Source organism: Penicillium hispanicum (genome assembly GCF_028827665.1).
Source record: "Penicillium hispanicum strain IBT 35686 chromosome Unknown utg000007l_segment0_segment0, whole genome shotgun sequence".
In the NCBI taxonomy this organism is placed as follows: Eukaryota; Fungi; Ascomycota; class Eurotiomycetes; order Eurotiales; family Aspergillaceae; genus Penicillium; species Penicillium hispanicum.
In genome coordinates, this window is record NW_026623199.1 from 1 (window position 1) to 18,457 (window position 18,457).

The 18,457-nt window shown below is 40.4% G+C and overlaps 5 protein-coding genes across 5 annotated transcripts; 2 read left to right on the forward strand and 3 right to left on the reverse strand.

Moving 5' to 3' along the window:
* Nucleotides 1–7,121: 7,121 nt before the first annotated feature.
* On the reverse strand, nt 7,122–9,075 carry N7459_007779 (Hsp70 family protein; the record flags this gene model as incomplete). The annotated part of the gene is made up of 10 exons (XM_056946947.1): nt 7,122–7,259; nt 7,334–7,543; nt 7,571–7,583; nt 7,640–7,737; nt 7,788–7,887; nt 7,940–8,198; nt 8,252–8,318; nt 8,373–8,417; nt 8,473–8,918; nt 8,970–9,075. 10 exons carry the CDS (start codon nt 9,073–9,075, stop codon nt 7,122–7,124), a joined length of 1,482 nt encoding a protein of 493 aa, XP_056796457.1.
* Nucleotides 9,076–9,482: 407 nt separating this feature from the next.
* On the forward strand, nt 9,483–10,705 carry N7459_007780 (uncharacterized protein; the record flags this gene model as incomplete). The annotated part of the gene is made up of 3 exons (XM_056946948.1): nt 9,483–9,576; nt 9,628–10,167; nt 10,230–10,705. 3 exons carry the CDS (start codon nt 9,483–9,485, stop codon nt 10,703–10,705), a joined length of 1,110 nt encoding a protein of 369 aa, XP_056796458.1.
* Nucleotides 10,706–10,795: 90 nt separating this feature from the next.
* Nucleotides 10,796–11,888, reverse strand: N7459_007781 (isocitrate lyase/PEP mutase family protein; the record flags this gene model as incomplete). Its single annotated transcript, XM_056946949.1, has 3 exons — nt 10,796–11,418; nt 11,480–11,627; nt 11,679–11,888. The coding sequence occupies 3 exons, from the start codon at nt 11,886–11,888 to the stop codon at nt 10,796–10,798; spliced, it is 981 nt and encodes a 326-aa protein (XP_056796459.1).
* Nucleotides 11,889–13,360: 1,472 nt separating this feature from the next.
* On the forward strand, nt 13,361–14,252 carry N7459_007782 (YoaK family protein; the record flags this gene model as incomplete). The annotated part of the gene is made up of 2 exons (XM_056946950.1): nt 13,361–13,586; nt 13,663–14,252. 2 exons carry the CDS (start codon nt 13,361–13,363, stop codon nt 14,250–14,252), a joined length of 816 nt encoding a protein of 271 aa, XP_056796460.1.
* Nucleotides 14,253–15,785: 1,533 nt separating this feature from the next.
* N7459_007783 (FAD-dependent oxidoreductase) lies at nt 15,786–17,197 on the reverse strand (the record flags this gene model as incomplete). Its single annotated transcript, XM_056946951.1, has 2 exons — nt 15,786–16,145; nt 16,208–17,197. 2 exons carry the CDS (start codon nt 17,195–17,197, stop codon nt 15,786–15,788), a joined length of 1,350 nt encoding a protein of 449 aa, XP_056796461.1.
* Nucleotides 17,198–18,457: the final 1,260 nt, after the last annotated feature.

Sequence of the window (18,457 nt, forward strand, 5' to 3'; positions counted from 1 at the left end):
CTAAACCCTAAACCCTAAACCCTAAACCCTAAACCCTAAACCCTAAACCCTAAACCCTAACCCTAACCCTAAACCCTAAACCCTAACCCTAAACCCCTAAAACCCTAATAAAATACTTTAGTAAAATTAATATTTAAAATATATACTACTAAATTTAAATTAAGAAAGGAGATAAATAGAAAATAGCTTTTTATACCTAATATAGCTACTTTAAATATATAGTAATACCCTTTAGATTAACTAATATATCTATAATATTCTAGAACTATATCTATATAGCACTTTATAAATATCTTAATATCTTTATAGTAATATATCTAAATAATATCTTAATCTTCTTAATAGATTAAGATTTATATACTTAATATCTTTATAAAATTTTATAATAAATATATAATACTAAATTTTATATAAAACCTTTAAAATACACTTTTTATTAAGATAAAATAGAATTCCTTAGATATATTATTAACTAAAAAAGTATTTTAATAGACCTTTAATAGGTTTTTATTATTAAATTATAGCTAATTCTAAAATTATACTATAATATTTAAATATTTTTTAAATTCTATAATTTCTATTAGTATTTTATTAAAAATTATTCTTTAATTACACTACTATTAATCTCTTTACTAAGAGATAGTATAAAAGAAAAAAAACCTAGGCTAATACAATTAAACACTATTAAAACTATAATATTTTATAACTTTATTACTATATTTAAGACTACCCCTTTATTTTACTATTTTAACCTAAGAAGATAAATTCATTTAGAAACTAATATTTCTAACTAAAATATAGCTAATATTCTATTATAGCTAAATAATAACAGAGTTTATTACTTTATTTTATTTTAATTATAAAAGTTCTAAATAGCAAAAATTAATTATAAAATACTAAATTAAGAACTATTCACTATTATTTAGTTATTTAAATACTAGTAATACTATCTTAAAAGCGCTAAATATTAAATTAAAGTCTTTTTTAACTATTCTAATTTATAAATATTTATAAAACAATCTAAATTAAATAGCTATTAAGTATAATAATATATATTTTTAAGTCTATTTAAATTCACAATTTAACACTAAAAAGGTAAAGAAAACCTTATAGATATACTATCTTAAATAGTAAATTTAGACTTAAAGGATACTTTAAGTACTAAACTTTTAAATTTACTAAAAGATTATTTTATTATTAATTTAAAGAAAAATAAAATAGATATTATAGTTAAGTTAATAAATATAATAGACTTTATTACTAGTAAATCCTAGTTTAAAAGAGATCTTTTTAGCCCTTTATACTATAAGTCCAAAGAAAAGAATAAAAAAGCAGAAATAACTAACTAGGCTATCTAAAAAGAATTAAGTTATAACTAATAAATTTCCTAGTATATAGTTTAAACTATATATACAGATAAATAGATTTATACTATAAAAGTAAATAATAATTTAAAATTATTAATCTTTAAGATCTAAAATAAAAATCCTAAAATATAATATAGAAAAACTGCTATTTCAGAGACAAATCTAAAAAAGGACTAGACTATTAATTCTATAGACTTTTTACACTATAAATAATAGCTATATATCTTAGCTAGGGAATAACTATAGTAAAATTTACTATTATTATACTATAATAACCCTTTTATAGGATATTTTAGCTAAAATTAAACTAAAAAAGTTCTTAAAAGAAAATTCTATTAGATAAACCTCTATAATAATATAGTTAAATATATTAAAGACTATATAATTTATTAAGGAATAGTCGCCCTATAATATTAGCCCTAAAATAGACTTAAATCACTACTAATTCTATATAGGCCTTAATCTAAACTATTAATAAATTTTATTATAAGATTACTAACTGTTTATTTTAAAAATTAATTTATTAACTTAATTTTAGTTATTATTAATAGATTCACAAAAATATACTTTTTCTTCCCTATTTTTATATTAATTAACTCTATAGAGTTAGCTAAACTATTTTATAATAAAATAGAATTAAAATTTAGACCTCTAGATAGTATTATATCTAATAAAGGCCCTATTTTTACTAGTAAATTCTAGTTAATCCTAGTATAAATAATATATATTAAATAGTAACTATTTACTATATTTTATCTATAAATAGATAGCTAAACAGAATAAATAAACTAAACCTTTAAGAAATACCTATAATACTTTATTAATATATAATAGATAATATAGCTAAACTTACTATATACCACAGAATTTATATATAATAATATAGTTAATATAATAACTAAGAAAAACCTATTTAATATTCTTTATAGTTACTAACTAGACTTTTACCTCTAAATTAAGGCTAATTTATATATAAAAGAGGTCCTAGCTACTACTATATAAATAGAAAAATTAAAAATTCTCCACTAAAAATTAACTAAGTTATAAAAAAAATTAAATAAATCCTAAGCAGAACACTATAATTTAAAGTATAAACTAATAAAATTTAAAAAAGAGGATCTAGTGGCCCTATTAATATATAATTTAAAATTAAAATTTCTATCTAAGAAGCTAGCCCTATAATTTATTAGACCTTTCTAAGTCCTAACTATAGTTAGACCCTAGATATATTACTTAGCACTATTAGAATAATATTCCTAAATCTATAATATATTCTATATATCCCTTTTAGAACTATAAAAAGAAAAAATTAATACTAAATTATTACTAATACTAAAACTAGCTAATAATAATAAATAAAAAGTTAAAAAAATCTATAATAAAAAACTTATTAATAAAGATTATTATTTTCTAGTTAAATAAATAGAATAGCTATCAGAATATAACTAATAGATTATATATAAAGATATAAGGAATATCTAGGCTATAATTAATAAATTTAGGAAAAAGTAGAAAAAGTAAAGAGATTAATTTAATATATATAAGCTAAGAAATTATATAAAAAGGCTATAATTAAAGCCTATAAAATAATACTAAATCTTTATAGGATTAATAGTAAAAGAGGCTAATAGAATTTTAATCAGTCCTAAATATCTAATTAAAAAGCAGTAGCCTCTTTATTATTATCTAAAATATCTATTTTATAGATAATTTCTATAATTACTTTATAGAAATAAACCTTTATAGTTATTTAAAATATATAACTATTATCTATAGATATAATTTAATATTAAATTAATAATTTATAATTAGTAATTTACTTTAGGGTAGTCTAAAATTAGATTATAGTAAAGGATTTAAAAAGGCAATTTATCTAGTTAAAAATTATTAATACTTTTATTAAGTAGTCTATAAATTATTAATAAATCGCTATTAAATCTTTAAAAGATAATTAAGAAACCTTTACTAAAAAAACTTAAATTTAAATAGCTAAAAATCTATAAATAGACTGATAAAAAATAATTAAAGATATAAAAGCCCTATATAACTCTTTAATAACTAAAACTATATAGGGCTAAATATTATCTAGCTAAGCACTTTAATTAAGAATCTCTGCTAAATCACTATTAAAAAAATAAAAAAGATCTTAAAATATATTTACTAACTAAATTAACTTTATTAAGTTAATAGTATCTTTAGTAATTTTACCTAGAATCTAATCTATATTAGAAATATATTACTTTTAAATTATTATAAAAAGCTTACTAAATTATATATAGTATTCCCTACTAAGTAAAATATATATATTTAAGAATTCAGTATATTAAATATATAGTTTATCTAGAATAGCTTAATACTATCTTAGCTATTCTTAGCTAGCTAAAAGTAAAAATTATATTAGTTAAACTAAGCAATATAAATATAATTATATACTAGATAAATCAGTAATAAAAAAGTACTAGTTAGTCTATATAGCAAAGAAAAAAGTAAAGAAATAGGAGATAGAGTAAAATTTATCTTAGATATTTTAAAAACTAGATTAGTATTTTAATTTAATAAAAAAAAGCTTTTAAATCAGAAAAGAAATACTTTAAAAATATAAAAGGTAAACAGAGATATAACTTTAGAAGATTAAAGAAAAGAAGTTTTAGAAAAAATATAGTATCTTTTACTTCTACTATAAGACTAGCTAGAAACACCTAAATACCTTAATAACTAACTAAAATAAACCTAAATTAGAAACTATAAGGCCTTAATAAACTATTTAAATATCCCTATATCTTTACTAATAAAATAATATTATATTACTATATCTTATAAATAAATTAGGAACTAAATCTAAAAAATTATTTTTAATTAATTATAGTTTCTCTATCTATAGCTATTTTATTCTTAATATTATAAAAAAATAACTAAATTATATAATACTATAAAATATAACTATTATTACTTAGATATAAATATAAATTAAGATATACTAATATAATTAATTTATTTAGATAAATAAGTATTTCTTACTAGTAAATATATATATATTAATAATATTTATCCTAATAAGCCTATTTAATTTATTAATAAAACTATTCTAAATTATATCTATTAATATATTTATACAACTCTCGCCTTTTAGCCCTAACAATTTATATTCTAATATATATATAGTCTATACTACACTAAAACTAGCCCTTAAAAAGATACTATTTATTTTTATATTTATAATAGCTATTAGCCTAAAAGTGAATAGTATAGGAAAAACTACTATTATAAAGATCTATATATATCTATCTATAATATCTATAGTTAACTCTAATAATAATATAAAAATATATATATTAGCTAATATCCTAATTAGTACCTATTCAGATTAGCTTATAATTCACTTTTAAACTAAAAAGATATTTACAGTATAGTATAAAGACTTTTTAGAATAGTAATAACAATATAAAATAGAATCCTCTAAGTCTATCTTATATATTACTATTAGTACTACTAAAAGAACTACTCTCTATACAGTTATAACAGAATAACTTAAATATCTCTAGTAAAAATAGTATTATAGATTAATAGTAACTAGAAAAGTACTATAAGATATAATAACTAAAGGATTAATATAGAAAAGTTAAAGAAGATATAGTAAATTAATGATTTTATACTATCTTTTCTTTATTATATACTCTATCCTATAATCTTTAGTCACTTTTTTATTATATAGTAGATAGCTTAGGATAGGAAGGTATAATAAGTTAAAGGGAGAGTAATATTTTTATTGGGTCTTTTTAGTTAAAAAGTTATAATATATTTTATAACTTTCTATACTTTCTTTGTCTATTAGCTAGGTTATCTGCTATAAAAAAAGGGATAAATTATTATAAGGGATAGGGTCCCTAAGCAGAATAGAGGAAGGTTACTCTAACTGTATCCTTTAATATTATAATAAACTCTAATCAATAACAAATCCCTACAATTCTCTGACGATTTAGGATAGAAAAGGAGATCTCCTTTGCTGCTTAAGTTAGATTTAATAAGAATTAGTTACTGTCTGAATTAGATATTATCCTTCTTTGCTTTGATTATCTTTACCTGACCAACAGGCTATCTATCCTAACAACTTAGATATCTGGTTCTTAACAATAGATCTTATATATAAGCTATATCCTTCTCTTCCTAGGGGATAATAAGATAAACTACACCCTACTAATATTATATAATATAGCTATAACCCCCCTCCCCTACCCCCCTTAGTAGCTACCTAGCTATAGCAGCAATACCCTTATAATAGCCTACTACTTAATATAATACAGTTTATTATATAGTTCGATCCTAGCAACCCTAACTAGATTAATATAGCCTAGTATATAGATTAGGTTATATAGTTCTATAAATAGAACCAATCTAGATAATAGCTTCCCCTACCCTTTAGGGGTTAGTTACTACGCTAGTTATATATAACAGTGGAGTAACTAGATATCTTAGCCTTCCTAGATATAGATATCCTATATACTCCTTAGAGTATCTAGGAGGCTCAGTTAACCTTACAGCACCTATTATATATTAATATATTACTGATCTAGTCTTATAGCCAGCCCTTAGTATAGGTATATATAGTATACTATACCGCCTTACTAATATAGCTATTCCTTTAGTGTATTCGCTTACTAGGCCACTAAAGTGGTATATACACTAACTGTAAATAGCAAGACTATATAGCCCACTACACTATACAAGACTTAGCATATAAAGGCTACTATAACCAGACCCAGCCCTAGTCTACCCCACCAGCTTTAAAGGGACTATCTACCTCAGTAATTCTACTTATAGGACTATTAGCCGCCTTAGCACTAAGGTTATATAATAACCCTATCCAGCTAGATAACAGACCCTATATAGTGGAGATCTCCTCAGATAAAAAGGATTTATATACTAAATTTAAAGTGTGATAGGTTCTTACCTTTATATAGGCTAGATAGGATACTAATCTAGATTTAGAAAAATTCCCTCCCTTTAAAACTTAAAAATCTAAAAAAAATAGAAATCTTAAAAAAATCCACCTAAAAAAAGGCCTTTACCTAGTGATTTCTGATAGTAAGTATCTTTTTCTTAGTGGTTATATAGTATAGAATCTTAGCTAACTATACTATACTAGACTTATATAGTTAAGCATTAATATTAGGGGGGTTTAATCTTTTTCTATAAATAAAAATAGCTTTAGAATATCTAGGAATAAGATCTACTATAGAATTCTAATAATTTCTAAGATAAATAGTGGAGGTAGTTAGTAGAGGATTATATATAAAAGCTAGGATATTGCGATATATATCTCTATAAGATACCAGTATATTGTACAAGATACCTATAAACCCTTTAGTTTATTGATAATAGGAAAACTGGTTTATTTATAAACCCTAACTATAGTTAAGACCTTAGCCTATATAAGCCTAATACTGCTGACTTAGTATTAATTTAGCCTAAGTTTACCTTATCAAAAAATAACTTGACTTTTTTATATCGCCCTTTTAAGCTATAGAGAAGGTCTAGAGGTCTAAAATTAAGGAATCGTACGAAGAGGAAGGAGATTTAAAACCTCCTAATTTTTTAGCCTCGTACGACTTCAGAAAATAATTCCAGTCTACCTTTGAAAAATTAATCCCAGTCTACCCCCGCCCCACTTTTTTTTTTCCCATACTTAAGACTGCCGCCCTAATTCCAGTCTAGTAGACTGGAATTACCCCCATGGGATAGGTTTGGAATACGATTCTAATCTTGCGAAAGGAACTTACTAGATGTGTGGGTCTTTGGAGCCTGTTCTTGAACACAAAACTCCAGGGTGTCTGTCATCCGTAACGACTCATTCAACCCAAAGGTTCGATAGAAGGAGATTTTGATAGGTCTGTCCTCCGCAATTTATTCTCCCTGAAGTTCAGACTCCTTAGAGATCTTCCATGGCACTCCGACTAGAACTGACTGACCTTTTGAATATACCATTCCATCTGCCCATCCACCATCCATTGCTCTTCGAACCGACACCAAGTTAGCTTTTGATCCTGGCCGTGAAGCTTCGGATTGTATTTCGTCCTCGTTGCCACACCATAGTGACAGCGGGACTTTCTGTTTTGGACTCGATTTCCGTCTTGTCCATGATACACAGCCCCTCTAGTTTCTTCAGCGTCCAGTGAAACCTTCGTCGAAGAGAATACTTACCGCACCACCGCCGACCATCTAGGATAAGTTAGACATCAAAGCAAAAGCAATGAATGACAGGTATTTGTACTCACGCATTGGTCGGCTGCATAATGTCAATGCCTTGGAACTCTCTCTGTAGCCCCTTGAAAAGATACTCAGATGCCCCCAGACCCCCAACTAAAATGACTGCCTAGTGAAGTGAGTGACATACAGACCAGGATTTCTGGATATCTAGTATACCTTGGTAGATAAACCAGCCTCTTTCGCCTTCAATCTCTGTTGGTCAATGAGGTTCTCGATGTGCGCCATGATAGGTTCAAAGATTTCCTCGATTTGTTGACTGAGCCTATCGTTAGTACGAATCTTCAAAACTCGCAGGATGATATCAGTACTGCTCCATGTATAAGAGGCCACCGGTAAGGTGAAATTCTGGAAGATCCGGTAATCCAGGAAGCGGGGCAAAATAGCCTATGTCGGCAAATCCATCAGAATGGACCCGACCTTGGTATGAAGGCTTGATATAGTTCTGCCAATGCCTCATTGCAATAAGTTTGGAAGCAGCGGGGAGGCTGTTGTATCTATTCTTTCCTATGATGCGAACAAGGAAGTCCTCAAATCGCTCATCCAGTATGACTGAACCACAGACGGCCCCTGGCAAATGATAAATCAGTAAAACTGTAGCCAAAGTACGCGTGTCAGATTACCTGTCCCCTCTGTAACTTCTTCCAGTCTCAGTGGCTCGTTTTGAGTGATGCGATAAGTAATGAGGTCCTACAGAGTAGTAGTCAGTCTAATAAGCCACCAGAAAGGAATTTGCCTACTTACAACAGTCCCTCCCCCGGCATCGCACACAATGAAACAGTCCCCTTCCTAAGATTCATTAGATAGCATTTCCAAATTGCAACAGATTCTCCAGAAGACATACGGCCATGCTATTGGGCTGGATTGTACGGATTGCACAAGCCGCTGCCGCTTCCGGCTCAGATAGGAGAAATAAGCAGGAGCTCGGAACATTGGCCAAGCGGGCAGCCTGCAAGGTCGCATCTTTAGCCTTATCGGACCATATAGCGGGAACCGTCAAGGTGTAATGAATATCCATCGTCTGCAATGCGCTTCCGAATCGACGGCACAAGATATCCTTGGCATGAGTTACAAGCATCTTGAGGTATTCTGCAGTCACTTGGACGGGTGTCTTCCCCAATTTTCGAATTTTTTCTTCGCTTTCAGCTGCAGGCGCGTAGCGAAACTTCTGGTTCTCATCAAGGAGTAGCTTGACCCCCCTGATGGCGTCGGTAAGGTCATCTACTTGATACCCCCATTTAACTCGATTCCTTTGATAGGACAGAAGTGTAGGGGCCTTCTGCGATGAATCTTTTGGAATCAGCAGGCGGGAATATCAGTTTAGAAGAGGCTGGACCTCACTGCTTCCTTCTCCTGGCCACGTCTGCACGACTTCGACATCATCTGCACAGTCTTCCAACGCCCAGGCGATACTAACATCGTTAGCCTCTTCTTGCTGCGTATTCATCGAGGATATTTCTCAAAGCATACCCGCTAAATGTTGTGCCAAAGTCGATGCCGACACTCAGTCGAGGTGCTCCTCCAGCACTCATTGTCGCGACTTTCCTACCTTTGTTGTTGTTGTTGTAAAGTGTTTCTGGTGTATTTCAACGAAGAGGCGGATTCAGGCTCCGGTGACTGTGAATGCAGATTTTACCAAGGGGGCTTATTGATTAAACCTAGGCCTATTATGCGCGATCGGTGTCATAGACTAGTGTTCCTAGCCACAATCAGCGTCGGAGCCGGCGGGCCCTACGTAATTGGAAGTCCACACTAACCAGGCTTAGTTATAATCGATACTGTACCTAAGCAGACTCCGTCTCTCTACAGTTCGCACTCGCAAATACAGCTGGATTTCTTCGATCCCACAACATCATGCTTTTTGGAGGCCTGTTACGTGGAATGGATTCGAACAAGGGGATCAGGGGGTCTGAGATGACAACGATCCAAGACGAGAGTCCACCTGATGGTAAAGAGGTCCCTGTCTGGTCTCTTGTAAGACTGTCACTGACGTAGCTAGAGTTGGGCGAAAGGGCCCTTCTAGTGGACGAAGTTGAGGAACTCCATCGAGTTTGTCACAATCTACGACAAAAACTCGATCAAGTCGATGAGCACGCCAGAAGATCACAACAGGCTCAGCTTGTCAGCGAAGAGAAGACTCGTCGACAAGGTCAGCTGCTCGAAGAGGCTACTAAAAGAGCAAATCTTGCACAAGAAGAGAACCGCAAGTTGATTGTCAAAGTCCACAAACTGCAGAATTGGACAGAAAGGCTCGACGATGAGGAAACAAAGCAATTGATGCGCCGGCTATATCATGGTCTCGAGACCTGGGTCAAGCAGCATTTCTGTTACCTGCTGCCTACCCATTCGAGCGTCAGCTCTGAAGATGGTGGAAACCCTGTTAGCTCTGACGCCCCGCTCGGGTTGGATATTTCATATATCCACGGCGCCCTCATGGAGCTTATCTTTCATTATATTCTTTCACGCTTCATGGTTGGGATCGAGGACCTGCAGTTGAATACGTATTTCTTTCATGTGAACACCGAAGTTCAACGGCTTTGTAAGTGATCAAAAGCGCTCTCGGCATTGGTGCTCTTGGTGTTTTGGTTCTCACTGAAACAGATCCAAGTCATGTCGGGCAGCACTGGCGTACGGCAATGAGCAGCGCGCTTCTATCCCTCGCAAAGCCTGTGCTAGTGGAAACCTGCAATAGGATTGCAGGGATTATGGAAGCGCGATTCTCTCGATATTCTGGAACCAGCGCTGCCACACGGACTCGACAGCTAAAGGATTTGCTTTGGGAATTTGTGGAGTTTAAAAGCAAACTGGAGCGTCAGGGTCAGATATACCACTTTTGGTGGATGGTGCCAGGAATGACTGTCCAAGGGGAAAGTATGGAAAGTCTTACAGGGCAATATGGCATTGATGAGATAGTTGAGATCTGTCTATGGCCACTACTATCCACGTCTCTCGCAACGGAAGACGAGCCTACAGTCGTTGGGAAGGCAATTGTGAAGTCAACGTCCCGGGTACCATGTACGATAAGGGACAGGTCAGAGTTTGATTCGCTGGTTGAATCTACGGAAGGGTCCTCGTGAGATGACTGAAGAGCTATGACGTTATTGCTTCGACCCAGTATTGCTTCTAGTTAGCTAGATCCCAGAAAGAGAATGAACATATATTTCAGATCAGACACCGTCGACAAAACCGTCACCTCCTGCCTCGGAATCAACTTTCATGGATTCCATAAGACCGCACACTTCAAACAGCTTGCGAGGACCAAGTCCCTCCGGTGTTCCCACCACACCTTCGGTTTTCAGACGCTCCAGAGCTGACCGAATACCCAGGTAGGCCGGAGCAAGTGAGGCAAAGGAAAAAATCATGATTCGAAAACCCATATCCTCTGCCTCCTTTGTCGTAATCACTGGACTGGCTCCGTTCTCAACCATGTTGAGAAGAAGCGGCCAGGGGGCCAGGTCCTGGACCGCTTGACGAGCCTGCTCCTTTGAAGTGAAGCCCTCGAGGAGGCCCACATCGGCTCCCATATCTCTTGCTGCTTTGAGACGGCGGATGCATTCCTCGTAGCCATGTTGCTGAAGGGCGTCTGTGCGTGCAATCAGGACAATATCAGAATGCAGCCGATCCTTGGTCAACTTGGCGGCTCGGACCCGCGTAATGTACTCCTCCAAACTGACCACCTTCTTGCCTGCCAGGTGGCCGCAGCGCTTGTTTTGGATTTGATCTTCGATATGGAATCCGGCAACACCTGCCTGGATATACTGCTGAACAGACTTGGATACCATGAGTGGTCCTGGAAATGGGCAAGTCAGCACCGAACCGATTTGATACTTTTCACGTTTCATAGCCCATACCTCCGTACCCGGTGTCCATGTCCGCTATTAGTGGAGCTCCGAAAGGGTCGAGGTTGGCTATCATCTCAGCGTTGGTTCTCATATCATGCAGTTGGGCTAGCCCCAGGTCGGCCATTCCTAGTCGAGAAGCAGTTGTACCCGCGCCGGTCTACGATGACAATGAGTAAACTAGGCCTCGTAGTGGGGAGTGCCTTCTTACCATGTAAAGTGCCTTGAAGCCCACTTCCATGGCGATGCGAGCAGATAGGCCATCATAGACCCCGGGACACACAATCAAGTCCTTTGTATCTTTGAGCATGCGACGAAGTTTGGATGCAGCTGGAATAACGTAGAGTGACACGGTAGGTTCGTGTCGCATCCCATTGACCTCGTAGTAGCCATCTTTTTCAACAGTTATGGTGATCGTCATGGTGAATTAGGATCCAGGGAGGAGTTCTCTTGGCGTGTAGATGGAAATCTGTCACTTTCCAGCAGCGAGAGGCAGGAGAAGATCTTTATATCTCCAGCAGCGTGCTCCTCGGGATAATTTGATCCGACTAGGATTTCGGTCAGCCCCCGCCGAGTGATGGCTGGCGGCAACTGAGGAAGATTACACAGGATGGCCAAAGGTCTTGGTGTCTTGGAGATGCAACATCTCGCCATTTGCCAAGGCAAGATGCTCCTTCTATGGTCGCACCAGCCTAGCCTCGGAGTCCAGATGACCTGGCTACCTATGCAAGACCACTGCAGATACGAATCCACGCCGTCGACCCCCCCTGAGGAAATTGAAAAATTAGGGGAGGAACCCGATCCGGTGATATCAATTGCCGCATTCTGGGCTTAATACACCTCGCCTACAGGGGCTCAGGGACCCTGCGACACAAGACTTGGTACGGCAGCTCTCGAGGGTGCTTTCCTCCAGGAATATGATGCTTGAAGATCTGGACAATCTATATCGGTCGCCGTGATACCAATTTGCGAGATTGTTCAGGATATCATTCATCTGAGGTTTATTAGCGCTTAGGATGCATGATGCGGACAGCCGTACGTCGTATTCTCACTTGCATATGTGGAGATCTCCGCTATGCGGGATATTATCTGAAGAAAGTCAGGCCGAGGATCAGCGTAATCAAGACCCTGGTTCGCCAAGCCACTCCCGCAATCCACCATGCGGGTGATGGACAACTCTGCGAGCCCATTGACGGGGCCGGCGCGGGACGCGGCTAGTCTTGCGGAGACTTCATTTGGCTTGAGATGAACCAGCAAACGGCCGAGGTACAACTTGCAAAGCCCACTCCCTCTAGGGAACCAAAGGATGCCCATCGGCCGATATGCACTTCGCTCGTGTAGAGTACAATTCAAATGCCCCGAGGCAGGTTGTACACCAGAGCCCCTCAGTCGCACATCTCCTCCCGTTGGTGGATCTCGGGACGAAGGACGCGGCGCCAAGTCGCTGGGCATCATGACCGATTCCTCCCGAATTGCCCTTGGCACTCGGGGCTCGACTCCGATTTGGAGGCCATCGTGTTCGGCGGAGAGGGCGGAGCTCGGCGTCAGCTCGCACTAAAAGCACCGAGACGGACTTGGTTGAACGTGTGATGATGAATTGTGGCTGACCTCAACTAGCTCTCGCTTATGCAGAACAAGTCTCTTCGTTGGCTGTTGCTCTTGGCCAAGTCTTGAGGGATCTTGATAAGAGACTGACGATGTAACCGGCTGCATATTGGGGGCTTGCGTTGTTGAGGGGGAGGGGAGAGGAAAGAGACGCGCTGATGGTTCTGGGGTTTGTCCCATCCCCCCCCCCCCCCCGGAAGGGGTTTGCCAGAGGATAAAAAGCCTGTCTTCCTGTCTTCCATCATTCCTGCCCCCCTCATTCTTACTCCATCATTCTCAACCGATGCCATGGGCCAGCAGAAAGGGTCTGTCGCTGGTCTGTCTGCCTTTCTGAGCGACGAAGTCGAGCCACGGCATGCCGAGTTGCTACTGTTTACCTGCTGTTTGACTTCCGGGTTGGTCGACAGTACGATATATAATGGTGTGTTTGACACTCCAAAACATTTGCTGGCATGGAGAAAAGCGAAAAATCTAACTCTCGCAGCGTACAAGACCTTTGTGTCGATGCAAACCGGTACGACGTGATCGCGTTAGCTGTCGCCGATGCACCAACAAGGATGAAAACGCTGACGTTTCGGCTGTGGTTGCAGGAAACACCATATTTGTCGGGCTCGGCGCGTCAAACCAGAATCCTCGTCCATACGGTTGGGCGCGATCATTGACATCCATTGTCTGCTTTGTGGCGGGCTGCTTCCTTTTTGCACAGATCAATCGGATTGTCGGCGCCCGCCGCCGAGGGTGTTTGATGCTGAGCTTCCTCATCCAAGCTAGTATCATCGTGATCACCGCTGGCCTTGTTCAAGGCGGTGTGGTCTCGAGTGCCCTGGCCGATAGCCAGTCGCAGTCCACAACCCAATGGGACCAAGAGGTGCCAATTGTACTTCTCAGTCTTCAGGCGGCAGGCCAGATCGTTGCCAGCCGAGCCCTGGGTTTCAACGAGATCCCGACAGTGGTGATCACAAGTCTACTGTGCGATCTGATGTCGGACCCTAAACTGTTTTTATTGCGGAATGAAAAGCGGGATCGGCGCGTGGTGGCTTTCGTACTGACGCTGGTAGGCGCCATCATTGGCGGCTGGGTCACCAAGGCTACCGGCGAGATCGCGCCCATCTTGTGGTTGTCCGCGGGGATCAAATTGGTGGTGGCATTGGCATGGGGGTTCTGGAAGACCAAGTCATAAAGGTAATTCCTGTTCCTCTCGTAGGGGGTGATGCTCCTGGAGAGGGGTGGATACATGGTCAAGTCACAGGAAGCTTGGACAATAGGATTGTTCTGTAGCGGCGAGGAGGTTGGAAGCGAGACTGTCCCGGTGGCGGCCATGTCTGTCAGGCACGAATCCACGCCAAATCCTGTCAAGCACCAGTCGACAAGCAACTCTCCATGATGAGGTTTGTGAAATAGCTGCAACGTCGTGCGCGATGATTTTTCATCTTGATCACGCCGCGCTCCCCGCCAAGTACTCCGATCTTGCCATCTCAGGCAGCAATATCTATTTCATAACCTATCACCATGACCCGTTTGTTGGAGCATTCCCTGAAAAAGCTTCTCGTTTCTAAGCAAACACTCCACAAACGCTGTCTACTGAATTGGAGCCTGCATTGCAATCTCAAAGACTAGCGACACTAGGTATACCCATACGGAGTCGATCGGCGGGAAAATATGCATGTATTTAGACTACCAAATTCTAGGACCGACCTAGGTACGCACGTTGAGCACCCCCTCGACAGTATTCCGAGATCTTCTGTAAGGCATGCTTTGCACTCATTTTCGAGTGCGACTGCTATCTCTGTGCATCCGGTGCAGCGAGGAGAAGAAGAGTCCGAAAGTCCGCGATGCGGCTGCTCTGCTCTGATTGGAGGAATCGCTCCCGTCGGGGCACGTGAGTCGAAGACCGAACGGCCTTTCCCCATTGGGAGTCATCGGGCATACTAAGTAGTATATAGCATACGGCTAGGACAGTAGGTAAGAGATTAAGGTCAGAAAGGCATAGCGTCAAGAGTGAGTTTGAGAAAGAGTAAGATTATCCTAAAAAGGCGCCAGGAGTCCCCCTTTCGCTTTCCACCAGGCTTCAGCTGCTTCAAGCATCCATGTCTGCTGTCTATATGACTAGCGGGGCTATTGTGTCGAATCAGTGTGCCTTGAACGTAACTAGATGAACTATAGGATTGCAACTCAAATCCTTCACTCCATGATGCATCTTCCTCCGTCTAAATTCTATCATAGAGCCCAATGGCCTATGCGCTACGAGCTCCAACTGCGAACCATTGGGCAACGCATGACACGCAAGGAATGTACGATAAGGGAGATCAGGTGCCTGTCCAGCAGTCACAGTCAGCTGCAATCCTCTCTGAGAACAATAAGCAAAAATAGAGGGTCTGACCGGTCTAAAATACAAGCTCCATATCCGTTTGAACAAGCAATCACAAGCCTTGAAACTGCAGGGTATCGTTTTCCCAGACATAGTAATCCTAAGTCTGGGGGGGGCAGACCCGGAGAAATTGCTGCAGGTCTTAACATAACCGGAGTAGTCGAGCCTGAAAACGGACTGGTTCGGGTACAGCGTAAAATCACTTTTGGGGAGACAAATTAGAGTACAAGGGGCTACCTCAGGGTATCGATCATATGTAACGGAGAAAAGCCCAGCAACACCGTCCCACCGCAACCCCAACCGAGCACGACCACCGACCAGATGTGTACACATGGCATTCATCTTTCACAAGGAACGTCCTTTCAACAATGAACGCAGAGAGTCCAGATCCTCGCTAGGCGAAGGGGTTGGAAGCGTTATTTTGGTCGCGTCAAACTCCCACGCCGCCTCGCGCTCCTCTCGGTGACTGCGGAGATAGAAAGGAGTCATAAACTCCTTGAGCCGACCCTCGAGTATGCCCATATCACGGTTCCGCGCCCACGCTCGGTGGGATTCGTTGAATGCATGGTTGATGGTGTCGCGACGAAGACGCTCATAGGCATCGAAGACCTCTGTCAACGATTCTGATCGGTAGCGGGCCAGGATGCGGGCAAAGAGAATCCCATCGTCAAGCGCGTATGCAGCCGACTCGTCCCGTGGGGGCATCTGCGGCATCAGAGTTAGTATGCTCAGCGACGGAATAGACAGGACGAGTTGGAAGAACATACTGCATGCGCGGCATCGCCAAGCAAGATAACCCGGTTCATGCACCATCGCCCTCCGGGGTGGACTTGATAAACCGGGTACAACATCCAATCTACTTTGCTGTCCACTATCTCCCGGATACACGGCAGGGCCGACTTCGCGAAGCGATCTCGCATCTCGGCCCGCAACCCGCCCCGAATCTGATTTTGAGTGGCCCAGTCCTGGCCCGCCTCGAGCCGGTAGTAGCTCAGGTCGTCCTTGCTGAACTGCACGATCGCAGCAGCAAACATTTGCTCGTGGTCGCGATCACAGAAGCTTGTGAGGATAGAGCCATGGCGTGAGATATTGAGGGCCGCAGAGCGGAAATGGATGGGTGATGCGATAGAGCGTGTAGGCACGCTGGCTTGCAGGAACGAGAGACCCGTATACTGCGAGGGACAGTCGGGATCGACCCAGCGAGTGCGGACTGCGGAATGAACACCATCGCAGCCGATGACCAGATCACCGACAGCTTCGGACCCGTCCTGAAAATGGACCACCGCTCTTTTGTCCAGCTCCTCCCCACCGGCGACTTTCTTCCCGAAGACGATCTTCACGTTGGGGGTCCGGTCCACGACGGCCATCATTGCCATGGACAGGATGATGCGCATCACCCGGCGCCCTTTGTATCCGCCGAACCCATTTCCGTCGTGATCGACAAAATCGAGGGAGCCGATCGAGCGGCCGGATCGCACGGAAAATAGCTCGATGGCATCCACCTCGGCGCCCCCTTCCGCACCCATGCGGTCGAGCTCGTCGAGGACCCCCAATTGGGCCAGATGGCGTTGCGCGACGGGGGTGAGATTGATGGCGCCGCCCGAGGTGGAAAGGATCTCGTGTCGTTCGTAGATGGTAATTGTGAGGTCGGGTACGAAGGGGGTGAGTTCTCGGGAGAGGGCGAGGGCGCAAGCAATGCCCGCAATGCCGGCGCCGACGATGATGATCGTGTGTGGTGTATAATCGATTGGATCCATTTCGTCCGACAGGAGCCAAACGCTATGCTCATGCGCGGGTATATATACAAGCCGGCCGGTTGTCTTTAAGGTTCTGAGCACTGATTTTTTTTCCCCCTTTGTGGCCCCGTTTTGACACGTCGAGCGCCCCCGTCGCCAGTCCCTTGAGGATGAGAATAAGTACAAGTGCAGAGGGCCGCGGGGAGACAAGAATACCTTGGCATATACTCCGGCCTTGTTTTCAGACCCATCAACCATCCATTCGGAGCAAAATCAAGGTTTCCTCGGCCGGCGTAGGCGATCGTTCGGCATTTGGTGCCACATCATCCGCGGAAAGGGGTGTGGAGCTTGCCGAATGGAGACATCATCCATGGACGGCGTCCCTGAGGATAGGGACAGCGCCGTGGTGGTGCATCAAAAACGAGTGGCCACGAGCAATGGCCAGGGCCTCGAGCTGGAGGAGGGCGTGTCAAGTCGCCAATCAAAGCGGGTGGTAGGGATGCAAGAAAAGCCCAGACAAGACGAGTCATAACAAACGTTGAAGCCGAATTACGCTAAGACGAAACTTCGACCGCCCTTTCGATGTCCCACCAACTTTCCCTTTCCCTTTTCACCTTCACTTTCACCCACTTCAACCGATTCTCCCTTCCACCGTCTGACTCGTCCAACTCAGTGGTAACAAGCGACCAAGGCGTGTTGTTTTCTGTGGAACAGAGCCCGGCTTGTCGCATTCAGATACCAGTACATATTGCTATACACCGCATGCTATACCTAGATCCGCGTGCTATGAGTGTCTCGCTGTGGACCAGCGCGGCTCAGAGTGCATGGCTCGGCACCTCCACACGCTCTGAGATGTGGATACAGCAACGACAATAAGAACGCAGACCACCCATTCGCGCGTTCGAAGGATGCACACTAAGGCCCCTGAAGAATTCCGACCGGGGTGGGTGAGCCCGGGTGTTCGGGCCACCGACGAAGATGACTCTGGAAGGGTGAATCAGAATTCTCTCGAGGGGGGAAACGCAGCACTGATAAGTACTTCAGTCTATGCATATATATGTATCTACAGCCTGCCCACAGGCCCTGATAACGGAGCGATCTGACACACGGATTGATGTAGAAACCGCAATCTCGGATGCGCGTGTCGGTCTTGGATACATTAGCGCGCGTGTGATAAGCACTGGTCTGTTTACATAACTGATACGACGTATGAGCCACGGTTTGCGCCTATCTGCGCCGACCTAATTCTGTGCTGTCGAGATCCTCTCGCAATCCGAGGAG